This window comes from Gallus gallus, chromosome 4, assembly GCF_016699485.2.
Source record: "Gallus gallus isolate bGalGal1 chromosome 4, bGalGal1.mat.broiler.GRCg7b, whole genome shotgun sequence".
Lineage (NCBI taxonomy): Eukaryota > Metazoa > Chordata > Aves > Galliformes > Phasianidae > Gallus > Gallus gallus.
Window position 1 is genome coordinate 37105353 of NC_052535.1, and position 15443 is coordinate 37120795.

The window sequence follows — 15443 nt, forward strand, 5'->3', positions numbered from 1 at the left end:
TGTACTTGTTGAAAACTGTGCTACTTGCAAGAATGGCAAAAAGACAGTCTTGTTTCCTCAGCCTTCTGTTCCTGCAGTTTTTAGACTTTGTTCACTAGGCAGTAGTTAGCACTTCATTGTGGCTCATTCCTGCGATTCAAGGGAGGAAAAGCATCCAATACCTACTTGTAAATCAGTTCAGTATCTGTAGATTCTTTCTCACTTAAGAATTATTAAATTGGGTCTTTCTATAATTTCTAATTTGTATTGTTATTACTACATAAAGTATGAAGTTTCTCAAATACAGGTTCCGTTGTGTTATTGTTATTTATTTCCGGAATCACTTAATGGCAACAGAGTTTATCAGTTTGAATTAAAGCACTGAAATTAAATATTGGACTTAAAAATCCAGACTCTGATTTCATTACCATTGCTGGATTGTTTGTTATTTGTTTTATAAAGTACTATAACTGTTAGCTACTGTTTAAGGACCTAATCTTTGTCATAGCTTTCCATAACATTATGATTTTCTTATTTTTCAGGGTCAGCCTGGTCCTCAAGTAAGTGCCATCTTATTTCCTACATAAGTTAAGGCTAAATGAAGCCCACAAAACTTAGTTTATCTGCAACATAATTTGATGTGGAGATTTTTTTATCGTACTGCGTTGAGTTTGAAACTGGTAACCATTGCATAATTCAGTAAGACAAATACTTCCCCAGAGAGAAACATGGGGCCTCCCATACGGTTGTCTGAGTTCCCTCAGCTGTTTGACCAGATGGTAGGGTTAACAACATGGTACTGAATAAAGCAAATCTCCTAACTATGGCTTGAAACTTTGCCACCTAACTTTAAAGCAAGATAAAATAACTTAGCAAATGTGTAGCAAATGCAGTCCTTCAACTGCTTATTAATCACATACTAATAATATTGCTATAATCCAGGCAGGCCTCATTTATTTTAAATATTGTGCTGCTAGCTGTTGTGATTAATTATACATGCTCCTTGGATTAGTTCTGCTGTATTTAAGAATAGTAGAACTTTGTCTTGTGAGTTGTAATTGAAGATGTGGAAATCCAGGGACCTAATTTTGGTTCTAATGTAAGAAAGAAATAGACCAGCAAAGAGGAAGCACCTGGTATAGCAAAATCTGTGTAAATTGTTTTAGTTGCAGGGTAAAGAAATGTGGAAGAGCAAAGAAACGGGGAGGGGGAGGGTGATGCGGGGAAGCTAATGCCAAATCCAAGCTTAGTGAAATCACTTGGAAAAACTATTTTTTGTATACCTAAGATGCAGTATAGAGAGTAAACCCTGGTTTGGGGGACCATCTTAGCGAAGTGAATTGTCTGAGACAGAATTTATGAGGGTGTTTGATATTTCAGAATCATAATTGTAAATCAAATCTTTGCAGCATTATAGATGTTTCTTTAAGTTAAAATTTTCATTAAGGACCATTTTCCTTTTTTTTTGCTTCTTCACATCCCTTTCTGCTGAAAAACAGTTTCAGTGTTACAAGTCCTCTCCACGCTCAGTTTGAATGCTGTGTATCAGTGCTGTAGGATTTTCTGACACTCTCCTTTGCAGAGTACCAGACTCTATTTAATATGATGTAAATAGTCTATATGATATTTGGAATAACCACCTTTGCGTAGAGCTTGTATTTTATGGTAAATAGGCTCTTGGCTTGCAGCCTGCACAGATATCTGAAGTCTTTGTGCTGTTGGCAGTCAATGAAGAGAGGGACTGTAGTTCTGAGTGGCACTCTTGTTCTGAACAAGCGCCAGTGAGGATCTGAGGGTGTTATCTGAGACTGTGGGCTGCCCTGTAAGTTGATGTTGACTTGTGCTGCCACCCATGTGCTTTCCACCTGAGGCTGGATCCCCGTTTCCCCCACCTCAGTCCCTTGCAGAGTGTCTCTTAATGCCTCTAAACAGCTTCTCACTTCTTGGAGCTCATCTGTCTGCATGAAATGCCTTGAGGTACCTGTAGGCAAAGTACCACGAGAGAGAGTAACATTCAGCATAACCTGTTTTAGGAGTAGACAGGCAGAAAAATCCTACCACTATTGTGAAAAGTGGGGTGCGAACTATAGGAAAAAAACCTTAAAATTGCCAAGAATTTTATTAACTTCTGTGTCCTGTGTGATCATACAGAAAACAGAAATCAGTACTAGGGTGCACTAGATCTAGGATGAGAGTTCCTATGATCTAACTTCACTGGTTCCTCTCAGTAGAAACATGCACCTATTGGCTGTCATGGTTGTTTCATTGTTGTTCATCCTTAATTGTGCCTTTCCTCTTCCTCAAATCAATATGCTCATATTGCAGCAGGAGGATGATACTCAGTTTTTTGACTGGCTGCATGAGTCCAGAAATAATTCTTATGAATGCACATGTGAGGAGGGATACTGGCATGAGACATTCGGAGATCAAGATGCCTAAACATAAAGGCTTGTGTGTTGGTGTTGACATGTAAGGTGCCTAAGCACTGCTTGTAATCGATGAGGGTTAAGTCAATCCTTAGTGCAGTTAAAATGCTCTTCAGCTCATTGTAGACTCCTAAGGCTCAAGTACATTGCCTGCTGACAGGCATCTGTTGCTGCATGGGAAGATTCAGTCTCCAGCTTAGTCTCTGGCAGCCATATATACAAGGGCAGGAGTCTGCTGTTAGACTGTTGTTCTATCTGTCAGTCATGTGCAGCTGTCTTGGATACCTAGGTAAACTCTCAAATGACACTAGTTGCATACAGCCATGCCTCTTAATTATAGATCTTGATTATAGGCAGCTACTGAATGTAATCAACGTTCTACTGAACTGCTCTTTAGACTATGTTGACAATTTGTAGGGCCTGAACAGCTAAATGTTAGATGTCTTCCTCTAAAACAGAAACATAGGTCCAGGTAAATTCCGTAAGTATGATTTTTAAAGAGTTATTTTAAGCTTTAGTTGAAAATCTGAAGGTGTTTATGACAAGATTTTTGAAGTATTATTAGAGTCTGTTTACGTACTGGTAATATAAGACAAACTGTTTCTCATTTTAAAAAAGTTTGCAGGAATTTCAGTTACCTATGAATATACAGAATTTCCCCATTTTTTTCTGTGCCTGTAGGAAATTTAGAATGAGAAGTATTGATAGGCTTCCTGAAGTATTGATAGGCTTCCTGCCTTCAAAGATCACAATTTCTGTGCTGATGAATGAAGCACTTAAAAATCTTTTCAAGTTTTTCTATGTCCATGCAAGCTCAAAGCCAAATTCTATTTGTTTTTATACTCAGTGTATTAATCACAACTATTTTTTTGCCATGATTTTGAGGAAGTAAACAGTTATCATTAGTAATATTAGTAACGTTTCCTATCTCAGCCATTGAGTTTTTACTGTTACTCTTCAGCATACAACTGAAAAAAAATTTTTCATTATTCAAGTAGAAAAAAACTTTACTAAAAACCACAAATATTTTTATTTATTTTCTGAAAAAGCTGATGGTTCTGTTTCATCTTTGAAAAGTAGAGAACATGATTAAGTTTACAAATAAATTACCGTAAGCTTTAAAAAGGGAGTATATTCATGTAATTCTGGTTTTCTGTTGTTTTTTGTTTGTTTTTTAAAGCTGTTTCAGATTCCATGTAAGCTAGGTTGGTCTGTTGGACATGTAATACTAACTTCAGCATTTTGCTGAAATCTGTTCTGAATTTTGAGTGACCTTAAGAAGAATACTTGTTTTTTCTTGTTTAGAACGCAATATGTATTTAATGTAGTATGTATTTAAATTGAGTTGTACCAGAAAGGTCATGGGTGGTTGGTTTTTTTTTTTGGTTTTGTACTACAATAGATCTTTACAATTGAATTTTAACCTTCTATTTAATATAATGGTATGCATGATTGTCAAAAATAGACTTCAGCTTCAATTCTGAAGTTTTTTGAATGAGGATTGTCCTAGCTGGGTAGGGGAAAAGACTTGTTTTCAAATTATTGTTGTTCAGAAATAAAGTCCATATAAAGACTAGGAAACTGCATTTGGTGTTATGGCAAGGATGACAGTGTTCTTTTAGCAAATTCTGCTGAAGTAAAACATATCAACATACAAATGTAGGGTGGGGTGGTGATTCAACGTGACTGTCTTAGACAGTTGTTTACTTTATAGTCATATCCTCTCCCTAACCTATCTGTGTTGTAGCAGGCTTTCTCATGTCAGCATACATGAACTTTCTGTGTAGAACTTTGAGATACAGCAGCCCCGCAGATGCTTCTCCCCCCTCTTTGGCAGTCATTCAAATCTGCATTAAAAGTGGATAAAGTATTAATGATTGATACTTGTTTTTATGAGACTCTTGTTTTCCTGTATGTGAAGTGTCTGTGGAAGTGATGTTATTTTAGTCTGAAATTTTCCAGTTCTGTGTACATGATAAAGAGTTACTATAGTAATTCTCATGGAAACTGTGTGTGTCTTCTAATGTCAAGCTTCAAGCTATGTGACTGAGAATTTTTATTTTCTAAGCTTTCATGGCAGACTTTCTGATTCATGGTCAGATGAACTATTACTAGCTTGTACTGTCAAAAGAATTGATGGGAACCATTTTAACTTTGTTCTCTGCTTTTTCTCAAGGCCTAAGTAAAATAGCAGGACACAGGCCATGGTTTTGGGATGTTTGGGATAGCAGCAGCGTACGTTAGAGTATGTTTATCACATTCTAGAGAACACTAGTGGTAGAGAGAGTCCTGGACTTCAGAAGGGAGGTGAGTATTTAAGAGCAGGAAGGACTGGAAGGAGGCAGCGAGTTTTGTGTAAGGAATCTTGTTTTAAGTTTCTCTGTGAGTTTTAGTAGTTTGGAGAGCCATCTGCACTTCGAGACTCAGCTACTCTTCTTAGTAACTTCAGTGATTCAGTACTGAGGCATTTGATTAAAAATTTCTTGTGTGTTTCAATAGCTTTTTAAGCTGTGGTCAAGGTATCCAATATGCCCTGTTGAATAATGGTATAAAATGGTTTCTCCCTGTTTAAACTCTTTGATTTGGATTTAGTTCTTTTGTCTCAGTCACAGTAAGTCATTGCTTAGGCTTTGTGTTCCTTGTTCCCAGCAGTTTGCTTTTAGAAATGCCTAGAGCCTCTTTCTTGTGTATAGAGAGGGGAAAGGTGACAAAAAGTATACTTATGAATGCCGGAGCTAGCAGAAAGTTGGAGAAATACTGAACTGCCTTGGGGTGCATGGTGTTGTAAAGTCACTGATCCTGAGAGAAGTCCAGTGGCTTTATCCAGGCCATCAGCTGTTCACCTTCTAGAGAAGTATCCTGTAGGGTATTTCTTCTAGCAGCTGATACCCTAAGCTCCTTTGTAAGCTTTTGATCCTGATGAAGTATAGAATGAGTCAGACTGAATACAAAAATACCATCTGCTTTTGAGTTACGTGTGGCAGATCAAATTTAAACCTCAGCAGTCTCTTTAACAAAATCCAGGTACAGTCACTCAGTTTTTGTTGTTAGGAAATTACTCCAGTAAATTTTGTGCATCATCTTAATCCCTTATGCAAAACTGGTGTAAGCTCCTGAAATGAACTGTTACTGCGATCCTTCATTGAAAGGGAGACAACTATCATCTCCAAATATTATGTCCCATCTAAAGACTTGGAATCAGTATTTTTGTTCATTCTAAAGTGACTTCTAGCATGTAAACAGTGAAAAGAGGTACTATGTTGATCATGTTCTGTATTAGATATTATTAGTCTGAGAATTTGGGCTCATATATAGCAGTAGAAGTTGATTTAATGTAGTTTCTTTAAAAACAAAAAGAATAAATTAGTCTTATCTAATAGCCATGTAAACATACACTGGGGGAATACAACCAAACACAACAGGTAGGAGTGTGTTTCTTACTTACATCTATACCAATAATGATGCTGAATATTTGATGCTATTGTGGCTAGAGAAGTTTTGCTATGAGTTTTGGGGTCAGAGAATATTTTTAACTATGGGCATCACATAAATTAACAAGTTTCTTGAAAGCCTTGTATACTTTGCAGTCAGAGCTTTACCTTTTGTTTTTCCTTTCTGAAGCTGTAGTAGAACTCCTGAAGAGGAGTGAAATTGCAGTCTTCTCTGGAAACACCCAACCCATATTGACTTGTGAACCTGAGGAAACCAATGCCTTCGTGGCCTTTCATTTTACGTTAGTTATCAAATAAAAAGCAAGCATCTAGCTGTTTTCTTTCCTTGGTTTTAACCAGGTCGGAGAATACAGAAGGAGAAATAATGCTCAAAACTTCTTTACTTGCAACAGATGTACATGAATGTTTATGACCCAAACAATAGAATGCATCTTCCTATATGAAATTAGTGGATTTAATTGATTTATTAAGTGTTGGTTTCTCTATTTTGATAAGAATTGAAGTTAACTTCGTTAAAATAAATTGACAAAAATGATAAGCACTTTTAAAACACAAAAACAGTTCAATCTCCCCAGGTAGATTTTATTATGTGTGTAAGCCAACATAGCTGTGTATGTTGAATACCTTTTCAGCTAAGCAGGTGCCATTACTGAAAATAAAGAGATTCTTTGCTTTTTGAGGAGAAAACACAATTGGAGATTCAGGGACAAATGATGCTGGGCTATTAGTTGTACCAACACTAAGGAAGCATCCACATCAATTAAAAAGACCAAGGGGAGTAAGTTCCAGGCATAAACAAGCTAAATTTCTGCAGTATTGGATCTTGTGCTCAGCTTCCCATGTTTTTGTTTTTTTAATTCTTTCCTCACCCTTTAACCAGGATGAGCAAAAATTACTTCTAATGACGTATTTATGGCTTCCCTACTGTACTCTGCTAAGTGAACTTACCTTGGAAAGAGAAAGACTTGTTAGAGCCTTGTTCATCCTATGTCAGATGGCCAAAATGGAGGTCAGCCTCCTGTCCTAGCTATGCTATGGTATTCTTTTACCTACTATGTTAAGCATATTTCTCAGTTACAATTTCAGTAACTGTCTGGCTATCTTGTACTGAAGTAGCAGGATGTTCAAATGTTCCACGGCATTTCCTGGAACTCACAATTTATTTCCAGTTTATTTTCCTGATTCTTAAAAATACCAGATTTGTATTCTTCTAATTTAGCAAATATGAACTCAAATTTGGTTTTGAGTATCTGTAAACACAAAATTAGAATATTCATTGTGCAGAGTTCTTTAGAGAGGTCTCTTCATGCAATCTAATGTCAGCTCTGGCCATCTTCACTATACAAGAACTGTTGTTACTAAGGTTTCTTCTTTTTTCTATATCTGAAGAACTCCCTCCAGAGTAGCTATATGTAGTGTATGAAGAAAGCTTGGAGGATGGGTTCTTGGAACAGTCAAGTTGCTTGGACCCAGAATTTTAAGTTGATTACCTCATCTCAGTAGTCCAAATAATGACCACTTATACTGCTACCTTGTAAATCCAAGTCTTAAAATTAAAAAAACAAAACAAACAAAAAAACCCCCATAAAACTCAAAAAGAAAACATAAGGGAGACCTTTCTATCTTTCTTATGTTGGCATCATTAATTTCTGAAAAGAGTTGTTAATATTTGCTTTACTCAAGTGAATATGAAAGTCTACCTCACTTGTTGCATACATTAGCATAAGTGTTGTAGGAAATCACACTTAGTCGTTCCAGTAACTCAGGGTGTACTAAATCATCTAACAGTAAGTGAAGAACTGTGAAGCAGAAATAACTTGTAATCCTTAATTTGGTATAGCATTGCTTGACTTAAGAGGGCACATACGAGTACAAAAAAGCAATTGCAGACCTAGTATTGTGGTTCCAATGAGATGTACAGAGTTGTCAATATATAAATGTGAACTCTGAAACATTTCTTTTATTCCTAAATCATTTATAAAATGACCTGTATTTTCTTCATACTATTCTACAGATGGCAGAAATATAGGAGTGCTCTGTTTTACTAGGAATTATGTCAAAGCAAAGCATTGCAGTGTGTTCAGGAACATAATATAGTATTTTACTTTTCTGCTGTCTGTGTTTTTAATTCAATATTAAGCCCATAGTTTATTGTTTTTACTGATTCTTATGCTGTAGTCAGCTTTGAGTTCCAGTTCAATTTGTTGCAGATTCCAGCAGTCTTGATAGTGTTAAGAGATTAAATTAAGAGTTATAAAAACATGTATTTCATTAAGCTTATGGTGACTTTAAGATAATGCTAGCGTATCTTAGACTTTATTTTTGAAAACCCTGTGAAAAACTATCAGAGGTTGCTTGATCAGCTGCTATCAGTCTAGAGCCCTGGTGACTTTCTTTGCTGGAACACTGCGAACTGCAGCAGACCTGGGAGGTTTGGACCCTCAGGCTGATAGTTGAAATCTTGTTTTTAAACTTTGGAAGTGAAATAATTTTATTTCTACGTCAGTATTGTAGTTGTTTTGCTTCTAAGTTTGTTCCATTAGAAGCTTCAAAATGTTTATCTCCATCATAAAGTGACACTCTTGTCACTTGAAGTTTGACTTAAAGTAGCCTTAGATGTTAGCAGAAATGTTCAGGTTCTTCATATTGAGTTGGTGCTGGAATGAAGATCTCTGATGTACTATTCTTTTCTCTGAGTCAATCTGGGAGGAGTGAGAATTAAGAAAAAAAAGAAAAATTAAAAAAATGCAGCAATTCCTTTTATTGGAGTTTTATTTGTACTTCCAGAAAAGTTATTAACTGTGGCATGGAAGTTACCATTCTGTTTGTGAGCTTCAAGCCAGAATTCTGCCTTTGAAAATGCTTTGATTGTCCTTACAAAAGCATAGAAGTTCCCAGTGATTTTTTTTTTCCTAAGATTTGGTTAGTAACATTCAAGAATTGTGAGCTGCTGAGAAGCATGTAAGGTAATCTTGTATTTTCAGGAACGCAATCCAGTTACATTGCACTGTACGTCTGTTAGTGATCATTTGCCAAAAAGAATGAATATCCACTTATGTAAACATATACATGTGTCTGTAATTTCCCTGACGATGTTCTGAATTTTGCAGACCAAACTATTAGTCTTAAGGAAAAAAATGTTTTGTAATAAAAAGTATGTTGTCTTAAATTGCTTCCTGTATAAAAAAAAAGACGGTGCCAGCCTTAAAGGTTACAAAAATATCTTTAGTATCTCACTTTTATATATGTCTATGTATAAATGTATGTATATGTTTTTAGTTGATATAAAAATTCCTTTGAATTTACTGTTTCAAGCTCAAACTTTACAAATCTGAACGGTTCTCAAAGTAGCTTTTTGAAGGATGTAGTTTTCTCCTGCTGTAGTTGAGCAAATTAACAAAGAGAAATGAAAGGCTTAGTCTTCCACTACCATTCATTTGTCTTAGTATACGTGTTACTTCATTCGATAATTTTTATGCCTTTTATCTTTGTATACACTTAACCAAAATTTATCTGTGATTAAGGGTTGATGTATCCCTGTCAAGACTTGAGCATGACTTAGAGTCAAAATCTTTGTCTCTTTTAGCAGCGACTTGTAGATAGAATAGTTTGGAGGCATCTTTTGTCACTAGTACTTACAGGTTGCCTCAGATGGACTTGAGCTGCGTGGATTTTATCATTATTTGTCAAGCTGTTCTTGCATAAAGGTTTGTTTGGGTGGTGCTGATAGCCTGCGATATGGTTGGGAGACACAGAAACAATTTAAAGCACTACAGCACATGTAAGGGTGGATGGGAAAGGGTAAAATTCTCAGGGAAATTTAAATTGGTATTTGACTAAAATGCCTTTTTTCCCAAATCTTAGCATACCCTCAAGTTTAAAAAAAGAAAGTTACCTAGATGGTGGAATAATTTCATTGCTCTTAAGCTGAGGAGGTTATATTGCTGCCTTTCTATCCCTAAGGCAGTATTTTACATGGCTATGGCTTTATACTAGTATTTTACTGCTCTTGCCCCCCCTACTAACGACAATATTAAGTAATCTAACATGCCACTTTTTTTTTTTACCAGTAGTATTTCATAGTAGTGCTTGTAGATAACGTTAAAACCAGCCTTGAATGAACAAATGTAACCTGTACTGAGTAGCAAAGTCTGGAAAAGTAAAAAGGGCATGTATAAGATGAAATGCCTTGAGGAAAAAAAAAAATATATATATATTATGGAAAACTTAGGGCTGTTGCTACTGGACTAAACATGATTACTTTGGGTTTACTGCAGTGAATGGAAGAATGCAAGTGACATCCCATATAACAATATTTGTTAAAATCTTCATGCTGAAATTAAATTTAGTGTTGAAATACAGCATGTGTATGTTGGCTACAGAACTTTTACTTGTAAGGTAGCCAGTTTTTGCTCAATTACACAAATTCAGCCATTGTTACCTTAATGTAAATGTATCTTGTTATGACAGCAGGTATGGAATTAAATTCTTTAAAGGGGATACCAAATCTCCAGAAATAATTTGCAATTAATGTTAGATTCTCAATAATGGATTTTGGATTTTTTTTTTAGTTCCTTCCAGGCAGAGAGAAAAGGTAGAATGAGAAAAACAACAAATTGAGGAGAACAAATTGGGTCACAACAATCAAGTTAATATTTTCCTTTAATTGGCTTGCTTTTGTTTCACTGTCTGCTTGTTTATGATTTTTTGGTAAGATTCCCTACCTTGCTAATAAAATATGTAGATCTCCTTAATCTTATTGGTATTCATAGGATGATCTGCCTGCTTCGTATTTGCATGCTATTTTTCTTCAAAGTAGTGGATGAATGAGCAAAGTTGAAAGATCCACAGGATTTGAAAGCTGAGAAAAGCTGTGACTTCAGTGACCACAAGCATTTCTCTTGTAGTGACTGGTAGTGCGTAGGTAGAGACAGCAGTGGTGAATCTCCGTTGCTCTGAAAATATTCCATTACTTTCTTTTGTCTGTTTTTTTTTAAATACTTGAAGCTCAGCCTGTCATCCTCATCAAAAAGGTTCTTTTAAGGCTCACAAAAAAGGCTAGATGTCTAAAAGATGCTGTCATTTGAGCTGAATTATTTCAGAACACTAACCAGGCAAGCAACAGAGGTCTTTAAATTACAGAAGCTACTGTTCAAGCTTTAGGTTTTTTTTTTTTTTAAAAAAGGAAGAAACTCTAATAATAATAATAAAGGAAGGAGATGTTAGATTATGAACTGTCATTCCTGAAAATAACAGGAAGTTGTTAACTCTCTGCAAGGAGCTGCTTTTTTTCTATGCTTCTAGGAATAAATGAGAGAACTGGCTTATGGATAAAATTCTACCAGAGGAAGTATAAAAATATTTTGTGGTATATTTTCTAACTCAAATATCTGGAGAAAGGATTTTCAGGAGTTTGATTGGCAGGAGGCATAGTTTTTTTTGTTTAATTTCTTTTGTGTTGGGAAAGAAAGCCAGAATATACTTCCGTGATTCCTACAGTTTTATAAGCACTAAATTCCACAGAAATGTACTGGTCTTCCTTTCCAGTACATTTTATTATTGTCTTATTGTTATTTTCCCAAGTTTTCTTTTGATTTTTTTTTGAAGCATATAAATAGCTGCCATAAAGTAGAATGTTTTGATTGACTTAGTCATCAGTAGCTGATGCATCTGGTCCCCAGCACAAGCAGATGCATGTCATACTTTTAGAGCAAAGTATCTCCATATTGGTACAATCTGCTTATTGACTGCTTACTGATAATATCCTCACAGGTGACTAAAGAAAATTCTTCTGTAGTTTTACCATGTTACTGCTATTCTAATAAAAGGGGATAATTGGAAGATTAAGCAGATCTAGATATTTTTCTCCCTTCATATCCCTTTTAATGCTCAGTGCAAAATAAAAGATGTCAAGTCTGTGACAATAAAACCTGTTTATAGCTGTAACTTCTTTCCTGCCTCAGTGCTTTGACACAACAATAAATGTAGTTCTGTGGAAATGGTGAAGCAGTCTATCTGGAAAACACTTTACCCTCTATATCTTTTACTGTAAAATCTGTAAGCAGCCTTTTATTTGTTGTCTTCCTGTCTCCCAGACACATAGGTTTATAGTTGACTAATTCATTGCTCCTTGAATTCCCATGGGGTCATTTCTGTTGACTTCAGTGAACATTTACTGATGTAAGTATAAGGCCCTGGTCAACTGCGCTTTGTTTTGTTACTGAATATTAGCAAGCCCATGATTTCTAATATCTTCATCTATTGATACTCCTTTTCGTTTGTTCCATAGCAGCCATGATATGTAGGATTGATTTTTGCCATGTATGATGTAAACTCTCAATTACTGAGTGAATACGGAGATAGAAATGCAGTCTTGCTTGTGAATTTTATCATGTGGATGGATGCAAGCACACGCTCTTGTTGGAGAGGATATAGCAGGGATACAGAAAAATAATTTACTGATCAGCAGTCTGGTGTAGGACGGAGTGGGACTCCAAGTATCTATTCTCAGTGCAAGGAAAGGAAAGGGAAGAGACAGTCTCTATGAAGGTAAAACAGTATGGAATGGTCTATCTGAGATACAAAGAATGTGGAGTTTTTGATCTGCTGGAGGATTGGCAGAAGAATAGAAGGCCCGGACTAATCTGTATCATTTAATTTAGGGGATGTTTATAGAAACAGAGCATTGAACTTTAAAATTGGTATTTTTTGTTGTACTGTTATTAAAAATACCTTTTCATCATGAGTTGAACTCCAAAAAATCCTGAGATTGGATTGTAAATAGCAAATGTACTGCTAATAAAAGCAAAAGCTCAGCATGTAGTTAGTTTGAGGAATTTTGATTCTTCAGGGCACTCTGGTTGCATTTTCAGCTGTCCTTATGCAGTTCTGAGGGTGTGCTAAAAATTTGCATGTTTCTGTCCTTAATGTAAGCCCAAGGTTATATATTCACATCTTCCCTGCATCAGTGGCATTACAAATTCTGGATGCTTGCCTATAAAATGAGACTTATCAATAGTAGACTTTCTAGTCTGTGGTTTTTTTTTGTGCTGTTTGGTAAGTCTAGTATGGTGGGATTTCCATTACACTAGCTAGGATTTTTGATTTTTCTTTTTATTTACAGTATTGCATCAGAACTAATATTAGTAAACAGCAAGTAGGAGAATAGGAAAGTGTACTTGTCACAAAGTAGTGAGGTCTTATGTTCAGTAAATGTTTACCTTACAGTGTAATGAACAATAAATGGTAGGTAGGAGGCTTTTTACTTCACTAAAGACAAGAAAATGGCTTCTTGTAAAGTGCATAGTTCTTTTGCCGCCACATCATTGGTCTTGCTGGCATATACTTGTAGCTACTCTATTCACAAGAGATTTAACAGTTGTTTCAGATTATATTTGTTTAAATTAAATTATGACTGATCCTTGATTTGACATGCCCAAGCAAATAGGTACTGTGGAATTTTTATTAGGTTATTTGTGTAGACATTTGTGGTTTTGCAAATGAAAAGAAAAAGTTGTCTGAAGGAGCAAAACAGAAGGGAAGAGGACAGCCTTACTGATTAAAGAATGAAAGTAATGATATTGGACAAAGGGTGAGAACTCAGCTTGTGTTGGATGCTGAGCCTTATGTTTCTTCCTGGATAAGGAGTGATTCTGTTTGCACTAACCCATTTGTAGCTTGTCTAATTATCTGATGATTTTTGTGAGCAACTTTGTAAAGCTCAGAAAAGTTCTTCATCCTGATCTCAACAAAAGCACTGCATGAGAAATAAAGATTAGAAAGTTATAGTAAGGTCCCACCTCCCAGTTCTTGATGTGCTGTGGGTAGATTGTGCTCTTCTGCCTGCGGTTTATGAACCTGCCTGATTTATGTATTGGAATAAATCATTGAGTTCTGAGTACAAATGTATGGATTTATGGCAGAGTTCACTTAACGTTCACATCAACAAATAAACTGAGATGTTTATCTAGATTGCTACGTATATATCAATTTTATGTTTCTCAGATTACATTCTTTTACGTAGCATTTATTAAGTCAGACACAGTCACTGTGTGAAATGTTAAGGTTTCATTTTCTCTGCCTTGGAAAATTGTCACAAAAATTGGAGAATATAAGGGAAGCCAAAGAAAGATCGATAACTCTTTTTGTGGTTATTGTATTTTTTGTTTGGTTTTTTAAAGGCTTCACCATGAGTCAGCCATATCCTATGGAAAGGATAAAATATATATATATAAGAGAATATAATTTCAGATATAGAAGCTGTTCAGGTTCACTGGAAATTCTTGCATATGCTTGTAAAATTTATGTGAGGTGTGATATTGGCATTGTAAACATTGACTGCAGAAATGGCCAGGTTTAGCAAATGCCAAAACCACATTGCTCAGTAGCTCAGGGTTTGCATGGAGGTCATAAGATTGAGTGTAGGAACTTAGAAATTATATTGTGTATTTTAATATTCCTTGCAATTTCTTATCTTATGATTCATTATATCTGATCCTAATGTTCCGTAACATCAATAGGATAGACTGGGGGAGTGTTGCTGAGCAACTTGTGATTTGGTAAAGGCAAAAATCATGAGCCAAATTTCTAAGAAACAAAAATCAAACTTTTTTTTTCTGATTAGCGTGTTGTTACATGCTGCAAACAGCTTTTATCCTCAAAGTAAACTGCGGGAATTGACTTAACTTAGGCAGTGTATTCATGCCATTGTAAATATATACTTAACACAGTTGGCAAATTGGCTTCCTTCTTGAATTTGCCTAGATAGTATTGGACTGACCAGTTCATTTCAGTGCTCCTCTCCACAAGGCCACTGTTCCCTTATGCTGCCAGTTCCAGTCTTACTGTGGATGCTGTGAGTCCTTGTAGTGATGAATGCATTGTGTGTTGCTTTATCCAAGATGAAAATGAATGTAGAATCTTGCAAGATACATTTCTGTCAGGATGACTTAACCCATAACTGTATCTGTTCTGGTGGAAATAAAGGAATGTGGTGGCTACCTAAAGAGTTGTTATTGACAGTGTTGTGGTAGCTCTGTCTGGTTGGAGCTGCTAAGTTTGGCATCTCCAGTTCCCTAGGAATCCGGGAGTCAGATGATCCCACCAGGACCTGGGGGTCACAATCCAATTGATTTCACTGGATTGGTTGTTGCCAGCTGGATACAGGCAGCTTCTTTATGCAGTGTTATCTAGATGTCACTAAAAAGTCTCAGTTCCTCTGCCAAGACTTCAGAGCTGTTGACCTAGACTGGAAACACTGCTGTTTCTTTAAACTCCTTTCAAAATATCCCTTAGTATTTTCATTTCTGCGTTTCTGTTGATGCTTGGAGCCTTTTGTGAAGTCATGGTAGAACTTGCTGTGTTATAGTTAAAGGCAGGTATGTAGCAGTAGAAAAAGATGTATATCTGTCAGGGTCTTCAGAACCTTCAGAACATTTGCAAAATGAATATAAATAAAATACTGTCTCTTGAAGATGTCCCTTGAATGTATCATAGAATGGCTTTGGTTGGAAGGGACCACAAAGATCATTTAGTTCCAATGCCCCCTGGCACCACGAGCAGGATTGCCAACCTCTATGTCAGGTAC

General features: G+C 36.0%; 1 protein-coding gene across 23 annotated transcripts in view; it reads left to right on the top strand.

Annotated features, from left to right (window-relative positions):
- COL25A1 (collagen type XXV alpha 1 chain) overlaps window positions 1–15443 on the top strand; it is a 299717-nt gene that overhangs the window by 179767 nt on the left and 104507 nt on the right. For all 23 annotated transcript variants that reach the window (XM_040699609.2, XM_040699611.2, XM_040699607.2 and 20 more), the window contains one exon: window positions 522–539. In XM_040699609.2, coding sequence (XP_040555543.1) covers window positions 522–539 — 18 coding nt within the window. The remainder of the gene's footprint in view (window positions 1–521; window positions 540–15443) is intronic.